The 13,862-nt window shown below is 48.3% G+C and overlaps 1 protein-coding gene across 1 annotated transcript in view; it reads left to right on the forward strand.

Annotated features, from left to right (window-relative positions):
- The first annotated feature begins 918 nt into the window (after window positions 1-918).
- Window positions 919-13,862, forward strand: part of LOC116492465 (vesicle-associated membrane protein 2-like) — a 46,930-nt gene continuing 33,986 nt past the window's right edge. The window contains exon 1 of the mRNA XM_032193234.1: window positions 919-1,037. Coding sequence (XP_032049125.1) covers window positions 919-1,037 — 119 coding nt within the window. The remainder of the gene's footprint in view (window positions 1,038-13,862) is intronic.

A 13,862-nucleotide genomic window follows, 5' to 3' on the forward strand; every position in this document is an offset into this window, starting at 1 on the left:
GTGTTCTGCCAAAGGGCCCTGAACCGGGGCCTGCATGGGAGCCGGGCTGTGTTAGCATCTCAGCGTGGACTTGGGAAACAGCCGTGTGTCCTAGCATCTGGGCTGTTCCCACTGCTGTGGGTGCTCTCCTATTCCCTGGTTACTTTCTCTCCTTGAAAACCTTCAGCTGGTTGAGAGCAAGTTCAGGAACTGGGTCTGATGCTTTGCTCTCCGCCCCAGTGGAGAGCTCTACCTTTGTCTGTTGCCTTGACAAGCAGTCTTTGATTTCCTACCTACAGAAAACACGGATTTAATTTCACGATGCTGATGTACTTCATCCCCTACAGACACCCCAAGATCTGGGGTCTAGAGTCTTACACAAGCCCCTCAGAGCGCTAGGAAAGCCCTGCCTGGGCACTGAGCTGTTTTTAAAGGCCCGTGCTGGGTGCCCCAGGCAGCAGAGGGCAGTGACCGGAGGAGTCCCCTCCTGCAGGGGATGGAGCGAGCCGTCAGTGGGGGCAGCAGGGCGAGGCTCCCCCTTTTTAGCAACCCCGGTAAACTTTCATCTTTGGGCTCTCTGTCGAGCACGGCGGTGGTTCACGCGTCCTGGAGCCAGGCTGGGAGCTGGACAGGGGCTGCGTGGGTCGCGATGGCCTGGCAGCCGCTCTGCCTATTCCTGGCGGCGGTCAGTGAGGAAGCAGCCACCGAGCTGACACCCCTACACCAGCAGCCTCAGCTTGTGCCGTGTGTCAGGGGCAGCGGCCACAGCCCTGCCCGGCCCTGCTGTTTGTTCTCAGGCACTGCCCCGTGACGGTGCAGGCGCCACCTCTTTGCTCGCCCTTTCCCCTTTTTCCCCCTTCCCCAGCGAGTTGCGGGGGCCCGGGGCTGCCAGGAGGCGGCGGGGCGGCTCCGTCAGGCGAGGCGCGGCGCGGCGCGGGCATGCCCAGTAGCGGCGCCTCCCCCGCCCCGCAGCAGCCGCCCCGCGCTGCGAGGAGCCGCCGGCAGCGGGAGCGGAGCCGCGAGGAGCCGGGAGGCAGCGGGGAGGCAGCGGCGGCCATGTGAGTGCGGGGCGGGGCGGGACGGGACCGGGACGGGACGGGACGAGCGCTCGGTGCCCGCCTGGCGGGTGCCCGCAGCGCCGGGCCGAGCCCCGCAACAGGTGCAGCGCCCGCGGGGCCGGAGCCGCCGAAGTCGGTCGTGAAGGCGGCGAGAAGCGAGCTCGGCTGGGGGAGGGCACGGAGGCGTCGGGCAGCGACCAGCCCGATGTTACCGTGGGCTCGGCTCAAGCCCAGGTGCTGGCTTTGTCCGCCGTGGTGCTGCCCGCGGCAGGTCTCGGGCAAGGAGCGTTTCTCCGCCCTGTCTGCAGCGTGCTGGCGGTGGGGAGCTCCTCGGGAGCCCGACGGCAGCGCTCTCTTTGTGCAAGCAGAACTTGGTGCGGCCGGAGCTGGCTGGCGGCGAGCGGCTGCTGCCGGCTGATGACACCAAACGCTGTTGTTGGTGTGTGTGAGCTGCTCCCCGGTGATTAATGCCGGAGCTCGCTGCTGCAGCGTTACACAAGTGAAGCTGCTCTAACGCCCAGCTGCAGCCCAGGTAACGTTTAGGCGAACCCGCGTGTGGCTCTGCCCTGGCGTGCTGAGGTGCTCGTGAGAGAATTTGTAAAGTGTTTGTAAGCGGGAGAGGAGATGCGGTGCCCGTAGGACTTGGCTGTCCTGCTGCGGGGGCCTCGCATCAGGCTGCTGACAGGGGTTAGATGCGAAAGAGAAAGCAGTTTTTGTTTGTTTTGGCAGTATAGGCTTTCAGTTTGATAATTGAGACGAAGCCAAGACAAATAAGCTGCTTGTCATTGGCAGTGTCAGTTGGCTTCTGTTGCATTGCCAGGCATTGTAATGAAAACTTTTTTTGGACATCTGCACAAATATTACGTCCCAATAGCTTCAGAGTTGCTGATGGACAGGAGATAAATGTGTGTTAGCTATGGACTTGGAGCAGCAGCTACAGCTGTAGTTCACTGGACTACAGATGCTAATCGCTCATGGCCACCAAATGCTCTGTAGGGTTATGTCTGCTGCTACACCTAGAGTATTGCACACATGGACACGTTTCTTGCATGTCTGCACAGGCTCACCCGTGGACAGAATGCCGTGCCTTTGGCTGCTGTGAAGTGGCATCGATACAGAACTCCTCGCTGGGTCCGTCCAGCCTGGCGTGCTGCGCCCTGAAGCAGCTTGCAGGGAGGAGCACGGGGAACAGGGGCTGTGCAGTGGATCCCAGAGTGCGTTCCCAGTTTGTACTGATGTGAGGCTCAGAGCGTCTGAACCAGAGGAAGGTTCTTTGTGTTTCGTGGCTCCCAGTAGATTTTATTGGTGTTCTTTCATGCAGGTGCTCGGTTGCTCCTTCTGCGGTGTCCTGTAGCAAGGAGCTCCACAAGGAGCTGTGCGGGGTGTGAAAACTGCTGCCTGGTGGGTTTGAGCTAGCAGACACCAGACTCGCTCTGGCCTCTTACATTGGAAATCAGTGATCGGTGTTCCTTACTCACCACCCTCTCAGTGACTCCCAGCAGTCACTATCACTCCAGCAGGCCTGTGCTGATTTACGTCAGGTGGGAATCTGCCCCTGTGGCCTCTACAGCGAGTACCGGCAGGGCAGGGACACTCAGCTGATGGACATCTCACCTTGATGCAGGCAGAGGGGAAGTTGGGGTATACGAAGGTTTAACAAAAGATGAGAGAAATTAAAGGGATCTAAAGCAAGAACAGAGAAGGGCTGGACTTTACCAGTGCAGCTGGCTGTTCCTGATGTAAGGGAGAGGACAAAAACTTACTTGGAGGAGATACGAGGAGCAGCGAAGGGAGATGAGGAAAAGAAAATGGAGCCCAGAGCGAAGGTGTGTATAAGCACTGTGTATCTCTGGGAAATAGACTAACAGCAGCAGGTGAAGTACGTGGTTTTATTTCTTTTACAATGGTCACATCTCAATAGGTAATTATATATAATAGAAGCTCATGGCATCGTGTCGTCTGCTGTTTACAGATAGGTCAGTGACCAGACAGCAGGGTGCCTTTGATTACATTAATCCAATACAAATGTGCTCTATTGCAGGGTACAACTTTTGTGAGACACGCAGCAAAGCCAAGCACCTGGCTCTCCCTTGGGGCAGAATTGCGTCACTGTATCTCCTTCCTAGGGCAGCAGTCAGGGCTTTCTAAAATAAAATAAAAAATCCTTCTGGCTGCTTTAGAGCAGCAAGGAGAATATCCTGGAGGGGACAGATGGGATTAAAATGGTTCCACCAATTGTAATGAATATGTTCAGGTTGGATTTCTATTCAGCTTCTCTGAAGGAGTGGCATGGCGAAGGTCTCCTGCTGTTAGGAGAGCAGGACTTAACCCTCCTTTTGTGGATGCAATTTTACGGAACTCAGCAAAATCGCCCTAGGCTGCCCCTCCTTGGTGCTGATCCACAAAGCCAAACTGATTTAGTACAGTTCTCGTCGCAGTCCTCATCCATTCCTTAGGGAGTTTAGTGGCTTGCAAAAGTGGGTACATCCAGAGTGTGTCCTAAGGAAGTACAAATAGCATGAAACGGAGGGATGAATTTTGTAAGTGGTGCGGCTGTTCCGTGCTGGTAAGTGTCGGTGTTCCCTTAGAAATATTTTCCAAAAGAGCTCTGGAAATCCGTGGTGGCAGGAAGGTTTGAGTCCCCTGTGGTCTCAGAGTGTTACGTCTCGTGGTCGGCTGCCTCAGCCTCAGAGAGGCTAGGTTCAGTCTTGGTATGTTGTGGTACTGATTTTTCTGCAGTAAGCCAAAGGGGCTGATGGTTTGAGGGTCTTTTAGTATTGGTTCCTGCAAGTGTAACTACGAAGGAGTGGGTTGTTTTTCCCACTGATAAGGGATGTAATGGAGCCTGTAATGAAGATAGCCGGGCCATGCTCAGTACGGTGGGGATACTGAGAAGGTCAGAGGATCCCACCTTCAGCATGATTTTATTCTGCCCCGTGTTTGCTGGCTCTAAGGCTCACATCTCTGAATGGGAGCCCAGAAATAGGAGCTGTGACTTTGAGACATCAACAGAAGTGTGTACCTGCTTTGCCCATTGCTTGCCTCCCTTGACTTCAGCGGCACTGTGCAGTCAGGGATCTTCTTCACGTGATGCATTAGAAATAAATGCTTCCAGCTCCTGTTAAGCATTATTCATGGTACACACACTTGTGCTTTGAAACACGGGTGGCCCGAGTAGGTCACAAATCTTCTGGATATTTGGGTGATGAGTGTTCGAAAGGGTGGAGATCAAATCGAATGCTGTCTTGACGGCCTCAGCAAAGAAAATAATCTTAGGATGGGAACAATTGGAAACTATCTGTGGTAAGTACAGACCAAGTGAGTGTGTTTCTTGGTAAACATTCTTGAAAAGAGGCTAATGCGAAGCAGGCAAAACCCAAATATATTTAATTCAGTGGTCCCTTTCCTTGAGATTTAGCTCTGTCATTCTGTTCTGCGTTGGCCATTACTTGTCCACGTTGACCTCCAGGAGGTCTGTGTGGATGGTTCCAGCTGTACAGAGACTTGTAGGATACTTGCAGTGGCTGTATAGGAAGCTGATTTGGTCTGCCAAAGGAGCATTTCTCCTTTTTAGATGCAATTTGTGCAATTAAGACCTCACTGAAAAATGCCCATCTAGGCTGTAGAGCACCAGGCAACTCCCCGTTCGTGTGCACACGTACGTACAGGATGCTCCCAGGAGGAACCGGCACAGGTCAGGAAAAGGCAGTGAGGTATTAACTGTGGGTTTTTTTCCTTCCTTTCTACTGCCCTTCTGGAAGAACGCAGGATGCATTGAGGATTCGCACTGACAGCTTTAGCCAAATGTTTCTGGTGCCCTGGAAGGGGCAGAACAGACTGTCCCAAATCAGTATAAATTGACTGACCTGCTCATCTTAGGCAATTACAACTTTCGGAGAGAATATCCTCTACGTCATTCAATGCTGTCTGCTGTCATTATTCATAGCCATTACCAGCAATTAACTAGGCTGGCATTTTTTAATGATGCAATTGCTTTTTCCCTGTCTGTACTTGAACCCTCTAAACTCTCTTCCATAATTCATTGAGCAACCACCAAGTGATTGCAAGGTGGTGGTGTTTTTTTTTTTTTCTAACTGTTCAGTTATGAAAACCTTGTTTTTTTCTGTGTAAAGTAGTAACTCATCAAAATAGATGTCTGTACACTGGCAAGTGTTTTGTCAGCTGCAATTATATTGTTGCTTCTGTACTAGGTGAAATAATTAAAATGGAAGTTCCTGACCAAATGATCTGAGATAGCTAATCAAGTTTCTTGATGTCTTCAGATGCAAAATTTAATGAGAAATGTGCAGAAAAAGTGCAGGTCTTTTATTTCAGACTAAACAAGAAAGAAATTTAATTTATCAAGTGGCAACTCGCATCTGCTGGGCTCAGTATCACAGGGTCAGAAGCGAACTCTTCTAGAAAAGAGCCCGCTCAGTGCCCGAGCCCCTCTGGGTGCAGACCCTTTCCCTGACCCCCATCCTGGCCGTCCCCTGTCCCAGCCCCAGGCCGTGCAGGAGCTCCACAGGCAGCACTCCCCACGGCCGTGCAGGCAGCAGGCACCTCTTCTGGGGCTGTCAGCAGCAGGACAGGTCCTCAGCCCAGCATCTCCCCTGTGTCCTCCTTCAGTCCAGATTCCCTGTACCTCTGTTGATAAGGAGGGGGTTTTCCCCAAGAGCCTTGTGAGCGGCAGTTCTCGCTGGAGTTTATCCCTGAACCATCAAGGAGAGCAGTGCACTGAAAGCACGGAGCTCTGCTGAAACCCCCTGGGCAGGGGGTTGTCACAGGCCAGTTTCCCTCTTAGACACCGAGGTCCTGAGTCAGGCAATGTGCTGGACATAATTCCTGGTCCTAGGAAAACTTTCCTAGAAACTATGAAAATCGTTCATTGCCCCTAAGCCCGCTTGTTATCTACTCCGGGAGGCTAATGGTTAGAAATTACATTTGTTCATTCGAATTTGCATGTAAAAATAGCTCCTTCTTATCGTGCTGGGGAGTCTGCCCTGCTCAGGGCCTTCCTTGCAGCGTGCAGCAGTAAGACAAAGGGCACTGCTGCTTGAAAGCACAGACCGTGTCTGCTGTCAGGCACAGGCTGTTGCCTGCAAGGGTTCCTATCCCATGGGGTAGTGTTTTGCACGTATTTTGGGGAGTTCAGAGGGAAATTCTAAGACTCAACATTTCTTACTGCTATCTATGATCCTGGAAAACACTGAAAAAATGACAAAACTTCTTTCCCTCTCTCCTCACCCCCTTTACACTGATCTGTGGGAAGGCTTCCTGAGTTTGCCAGTAGCTGCAGGATGCTTCCCCTTCTGTCTGCTCCGTGTGTCTCCAGCAGGATCCACTTCCAGTGTGTACAGAGGGGAGCTGCACCCAGCCACTGTCACCCGTGGTGACAACTCAGATTTGGAAAGGGAAAGGGAGGCAAAGAAACAACAAGCTTTGATCAACAGCAGCAGAAGCGAAGTTGTCAGCTACCCCTGGAAGGTGTGGGGCATGCTGTGCCATCGCTGAGCAGATGAAACGTTTGGCACTTTGGGCAGCTGAACATCCTCAATGGGATCAAACCTTCCAAAACAGTGATTACAAGATATTTAACTTGCCTGTTTGTAAACATGCAGAGATGCCTAAAGAGCCCTTTTACAGGGGGAAGCGGTGGATGCTGCTGGCCTCGTTTGCCAGGCCTGGTCCTGGCCGAGTCCTCGTGCCGCAGGGGACAGAGCCAGGTACGAGCATGGCTTTGTTTGCCTTCCGCCACGAGTGCACGGCGTGACAGCAATCCTTCCAGAAGGCTTTGGGTTTCTGGTTGTCTCCCGTGCTTGTAAAGCAGGCAGAGCTTCGGCGATTGCTCCCAGCCCGTCAGAGCACCTGCAGATCTGAAGGCAGAACCCCCTGAGCTGGGGGCAGCGCTGCGGATGTCAGCCTTCTGCTGGCTGGGATCCGGGAGAGCTCAGCTCAGAGCGGGCCCTGGCAGGGTGAGTCAGCAGATATCTTCCTGCAAGCACTGACAGGCTGGATATCCCAAGTGTTTAGCAGAGATCCCACTGGCTTAGGGAAGTCTGCTTCTGAAAGGTTTGATTTCTCTCCAGCAAGGAGCGGTACAGTCGTTCCCTGACAGCTTTGATTTTCTCTCCCACACATACATGAGGATCACACGGTGACATTTTTTCAGCAGCTCTGTTTACTAGCTGATATACATACAGAAATATTCCAAGTCACTTAACATTTTGATGCTTTTTTCTTTGTGTTGAACAAATTCTCCTAGGGAGACTTGGAGAAGGGAATGGAGAGGCAGAGTATGTCCCACGTCGTGGCATCTTGACACGGAGCTGCATGATTTTCATGTCATTTCCCAATTGCCTAGTGCACATTAAACAATATGCCCTGCTGGATTGCATCTCCAGAACAGACACGTGGCTATAGCAGCAAAGCTAAAGCGAAGACCCTTGCAGTAGCGTGTTGATTGCCCTTGTTCTGCCAACCAGTTTTGGCCAGTTACCTCCACTGGAGAGCGAGTGGATTTCCTTTCAAGTTCTGTGCAGACCGAAACGTGTTAGCAGTACGATATGCCCCCAGCAGGAACCGGGGCTGAGAGGTGCTTTTCTTGCCCAACCCCACCTGGCAGAGCCGGCTATGAACTTTGCAAGCTGATGTTGTTCTTGCTGCTGGCTCCCAGAAAGCTGCTCGCTGAGGACCTCCTTCACCGTGGGTTTAGAAGTAAAGCTTCTCCTCAGTCCTGAGCCTCCTCTCCCCACCGTTCTTGTCTCAGGAGCAGGCTGGGAGGTGGCACTGGTCATGCAGAAAGGAGAGGCTTTGGCTCAGGGCGGAACAGAGCAATTACAGCATCAAACAGCATGGGGAGGTGAGGAGGGGCAGGGGAGGAGGAATATTTGTTTAACAGGACAGATGGTGAGTGCGGATGAATCAAGAGGTGGCCTGCATGTTGGGGAAGGGAATGCTGTTCCCAGGGAGAAGAGCAGAGCTCCTCTCTCAGAAACACCCTCAATCCTGTCCGTGTACACCAGGTACCAAGATTTTAGAGTAACTTGCTGTAGTCTTGGAGGAATCTCAGTTCTTGTAGCAAGTAAAAGAACTTCAGAAACCCTCAGTGTGATGGCACTGAACGATCGCTCCTACTGATGGCCCTTAGATGACCAAGTGCTGACCAGCAAAGGGAAAAGGAGTCCAAGAAGTCAGATCTGTGTAGGAAGTTAAATCCCAAATCCAAGACCACTGGCTCTAGATCAGGCTCAGCTAAAGCATTCTGTACAGGCTACCTTCGCTCAGAGCTGCTGTAGCAGCACAGCTCAAGGTGAGGGAAAGCATTACAGAAATGCAGAAACAAATGTAGCCCAGAAGGTAACTCCCCTTGAATTGTGTGTTACATACTCTGCTGAGTGAACCTGAACCTCAAATACTGTAAAAAACTTTAACAAGTTAACTGGTAACTAGCCAAATGTTCATTTAATTTTAAACTGTGCTTCTTCTATTTTGTGCTTTTTTTTAAAACTTTGCTCCACCATGCTGTGATTCTGTGATTCTGAGGTGTTTGATAAATATTTTATTGATAGCTTAAAAGAAAAAAAAAAAAGTCACCTGTGGCTTAGGGTGAAAAATAGTGCAATAAATGAAGAACCCCTCTCACGTGCCAGACAGTAGAGCAGTATTATCTAACCAGGTGGTGACAGCAGCTCTGTGTGTGAGGAAGAGGAGACAAACCCAGGTGTTTGCAGCTCGCTGTGCCAAGCCCACGCTCTGTGTCTTGCCAGCAGCAGCCCCTGGCAGTCCGTGGCAGCCAGGTGTCTCAGGCAGTGACTCACGCTGAACCCAGTTCTCTTGCTGGCAGCGTGCTCCCTTGTTAACCTGCAGATGGGCCATCTCAAAACCTGCCTCCCTGCAGCTTCCCGGGCGTGAATGTGACTTGTCTGCCTGCGTCTGAGACTTCTCCCTTCCTGAGGCTGCTTGATTACAGCATCAAGATTCACCCAGCATCAGCTCCAGCTCCAAGAGGGCTCCTAGCCCAACTCCCCCTGGGAATGTCTCTCTTTTGAGTCTGTTTGGGGGTGGCAGTGTGTGTTTCTGGGCTCCAGCAGCAGAAAACGTATCAAACAGGCTGTCAGTGATGGCAGCAAACAGGGCTGTAATTCCCTGGTGTTGTCAAATAAGCAAAGGGAATCCCTCTGCTCTGAGCTACAATTTCCTCTAATTTGGTCAGAGCAGAATAGTCTGGGGTTATTGATCTTGGCTGTCTTCTTGAGAGACTGAACTAGGCACAGTTAGCTCCGCTCTTTTGTATGGGACGAGGCTGATTGCAGGCTGAGGTCAGCAGACAATTCGCTTTGAGCATTTGAGGAATTAAGATGAGGGCCTTGACTCTTTCTTATGCCAAACAGAACTTGTGAATTTCAGGAAAGCCTTTATGTTTTCTGCTCTGCCAAGCTCCGACTTTGCAAATCCTTCTCTCAGGAGCAGTAAGGAAAAATGAGAGCTGTCAGGATGGAGGAGGCTTCTTTTGCTTTACTCTCACACCTCAAACAGCAGCATCACAGGCGCTTTGGTATGTGCAAAAATACAAGGCACGTGACCTCTGAACAGGCCGAACAGCCCAACACCGTCTCTTAAGCAAGACTTGAAGTTTTAAGCAAAGTGTTCTCTTTCTCAAAGTTTTCATCAGCTAGGAGAACTCCAGGATTACTGTTACACACGTGCAAAGGTAGAGTCGGTCATATTGAGCCATCCTTCCTTCAGTCCCAGGTAAAGGACGTTTGGACAGAAGGCTTTGTGTTGAATGTGTACTCTGGGATTATGGTGAAGAGAAATAGGATCTCTGCCCTGCTAAAAGTGAAGGAACATGATAAATCTCCCTGTGTGGTATTGATGCGGGAAGCCCTACTGAGGCAATGCTATTGCTTCTGCTGCTAACCCATGTCTGTCAATGAGCCCTGTAGTAGGGCAGAATCAAGGATCACGTCTTTGGGATGGAGTAGGTGGTTTCAGCTTTCTTTTAACTATGGATACAGAGAGATGGAGTGAAGAAGATACAGGGATAGACTGGGACCTAGGACAGCACCACCCACTGCTACATTAGGCATCGCACGGTCTTCCTGTATGATACAGAGAAGGAAATCAGTGCTGTCTCAGTCCTCCTGTCTTCAAAGTGGAACAAGGGGAAGATGTCGTAGTTGGCTCTCCTTTCCCTTAGAAAAGACAAAGGAAAAAGACTCAGGGACTGTGTTCAGCTATCTTTAAGCACGAGACCTCTGCCCAGTTAATGTGGGGGCATTTGGAACTGATAGTTTCTTACAGCTATTGCCAAAAACAAAGCAAGGTTCTTCTGAGGAAAGCTTTACTTTTCCAGAACACAACGTATTTTGTATTTCCAACTATGACAGATATTGTGTAGAATTGCTGTTGGGTATATTCAGATGAACTTGGAGATCAGAGGCAAATAAGTTGACCTTGCAAGGATTAAGAGAGAGGATGTTAATACTCTAATGGCAATGTGAGATTTCTAGGTGCAAAGATATTCAGAACAGGAACAAACACCTCTGCCTAGCAGCATGAAGTGTGTTTGTTTTTTCAAACTGCTGACTTTTTTAGTGACAGCTGCTTTGTGCAAAGGGGTATGGAGGGGACCTGATGTAGATGATTCCATGATGCTGTGCAAGAGCTATTCTACATACAGACGTTGTGATGCAAAGCATGTTTTACTTGACAACTCAGTGTTTTGTTCTGTCTTTAGAAATAAAATCCTGAGAGGCTGATGCTTTTTGATGTGTGTGCATTAGACAGGTGGTTTTGTTATAAGCTATTTGTTTTGTTTATTTGTTTGCCAGACTATCTAAAACAGAAGTTGCTTGACAAATTAGAAGCTTGAATTCAGCCTCCTGTTTTGGGGGCCTTGCCTCTAGTCCATGAGATGGCTCATGTCTCAGTTCAGGCAATCTGGATATGGAGAGTACCCTCATCTTTCCAGATGTGGTGTTGGTGCTTATCTTTTTAGGTGTCCTTTGTAGCAAATTTATAGGTATCCTTTATACCAACCTTATAAATATCCTTCATAGCTCGCTTGATAACAAAAAAAAAAAAAAGTAATTAAAAAAAAAAAAAGCAGTCATGCTATAACATGTGAAGGGAACATAAAAGCTATGGACTGGGGAAAATATCTTCTCTTTCTCTCTTTGAAGAGGAAAAGTAAATTCCCTATGGAAAGATCAAAGCACCTAATGTTAATGGATTGTGACAAGGTTAAAAAATATGAAGAAAATAATAGGTTGAAACATAAAAGAGTGAAATAGATAAGAGTGTTTTTTGTTGGAGATACAGTTAGATGGCTAGCTAAGTACTTGAGATTATGTGTCGTAGCTAAAGAGCTGTTAGTGGAAACAGCTATTTCTTTCCTCATGCCTGGCACAATCTCCACCTGTGTGGTGCCAAGGTATCCTTTGAACTGTGAGTTCCTCTTCCCTTGCACTGCTCTCTGCTAGTGGACGACAGCCTAATGTATCCTGTAACTCAACCAGACCCTCTCAGGTTGACGCAAGACTGATGTAATAACTTGTAAAGTCACTTTAATAGCCCAATAAGGTCCCGCTGGAGTAAAGAAAAATACATAGAGCTTATCAAAGGGGGAAAAAAAGATAGAAACCTGCCTGGTGAGTTAGGAAACGTTCACGGGTGAAGAACACTAGTACAGCGTTGGTTCAGGTTCTTGTACTGTATCTAGAAATTAGAAGGTAAGTGGCCTTGACCTGATTATTTGATGTCTCGAGTTCCTGACAATAGGATAAAAAATAAATTTAGAAGCAGTAATTGAAAGACAGCTGCCATTGTGTGAGTTATGCAGTATGTCAAGAACTGTCAGGGTGCTGAGGCCTGGCCAGCTCCAGATATAAGGCCCATGCATCTCCCACAACTTCTGGAAGCCCAGCACTGCTTCAGTCCTTTCTGTGGCATGAGAACACTGCGTGCTTCATGTTATGCTTGGCATCTGGTTGTATGTTTTTCTTTGAGCTTCTAAAATAGATATTTGGAGTTGTGGAGCTGTTTGCCACTTACGTTCTGTGCTTACAGAGATGTGTGAATATTAAGGCCTGGCAACTCATAGTTAAAACATTCCTTAATTCCTTCAAAATCAATAACACAGGATATTGAATGAAGGCTTTTTTATTTTAACCACCCATTTAAGTGCAGCACCCAAGCCTAGATACTGAAACTTCAGCTGTCAGCCTTTGTTTCACCGTGTTGTACCTCCACGAGGCAGTAACCGCAGTGGGCCCTGCTCACCGCGCCATTGCTGCCAGGTCCAGCTGGCTGACCTGCTCTGTGGGGTAAGGGAGTGCTACTCCCAAAGACCATTCACAAGTACAAAAATGCGGTGTCCCCTTCTCTTCCATCTCCTTCTGCTTCACAAACTTGTGTATTGCTGTTTTTTTTGTTGTTTTTTTTTTTTTTAATAGGTTGTCAGTTATACCACCAATCATTTCCATTTCTGCGTTGATGCATGAGAGATAACATACAAAACATTGCTACAGTAGGGTGCTGCTAGGAGATGATACTGGCAACACATGCTATTAGCCATATTAATTTATTTCCTTCTAATAGCCGAGAAGAAAACACATGGAATCGGTGAGCAACACAACCTCAATTTTCATTTGAAAAAGGAAATAAGAGTGATTCATTCTCAAGCCATACGCTCCAAAGGAGGAAGGTTTGAATTATTAACAACATATCTAAACATGATGAGTGCTGACACCTTAATCTCTTTTATTTTTACTGCCACGGATTTTCTTCACATGCGGTGAGAGAATTTACACTATGGGAAGTGTTAATGGTTTCACGCTTCCTACCCATTTTTAGCTGCCTAATTTATGGAAAATCATAACTAGGTGAGTCACTGCTTTCACAGGATTAGTGTGGCTGACACAGAGTTTTGGGTGTTCCTTTAATTTCCATACTTGCTTGAAAGGAACAACAAGCCCACATTAAAACTGTTAGTGTTGGGTATTACAGTGGAGTTCAGAGTCCCTGCTCTGCTCAGTCATGTGCAAATATTGCAAGAGATGCTCCCTGTCCATTTAAGCTAACAACTGGAGGAAAACAAACAAACAACAACAAAAAATAAAACAAGAAAAGAAAGAATTTATCTGCATTATAGATGGTGTGAGTTGGGGTGTGTCTGTTTGTTCAGGATTTGTGTCTAATTGGATGGGAGTTAGGTATTGGCAAAGATGCTTACAAATAGAAGCAATACTAGGAACCCCACTATAAACAACCCTTCATCCTGCAATAGCCGTTGCAGAAGCACATTTACGTTCCTCTTGATCTCAGGAGGTTTTGGCTAGGCATTCACAAGTTACAAGAAAATAAGAGCCAAACCTGAAGATCAGGGTTTGTCCCTGAGAGTGAATAGTAGAGTAAATGAACCATAGGTTGAAATGCGTTTGGGCTGTCTGTACCATCAGTGTAACAGGAGAAATTCAGCATGTGAAATACTCCAGTACTGAATAAGGTGTAGCTTTCATGGTCAGTGGTCTTTGTAATAACTAGCTCACAAAGGTCTGTTCAGTTTAGAGCGCAGTCTCCAGCAGGTAGTAACAGATTAAACTTTACAAAAATCTTGAATTGATTTTTTTTTAAACTGATATAGTGTTCTATAAACCTCTTAAACTTGTTGCAAAAGTCATGTGTTAACTCTTGTAAGTCTTTCACCCAATTAGAATTTCTTAAACATCCACAGTTTTTTCTGCTACTGTTTTTTTTCTGTATAATTCTACCTCCAGAGGCTGTTTGCTTCAGTTCAGATTTCTGATTTAAGGAGCTCAT

This window comes from Aythya fuligula, chromosome 9 (assembly GCF_009819795.1).
Source record: "Aythya fuligula isolate bAytFul2 chromosome 9, bAytFul2.pri, whole genome shotgun sequence".
Classification (NCBI taxonomy): Eukaryota; Metazoa; Chordata; class Aves; order Anseriformes; family Anatidae; genus Aythya; species Aythya fuligula.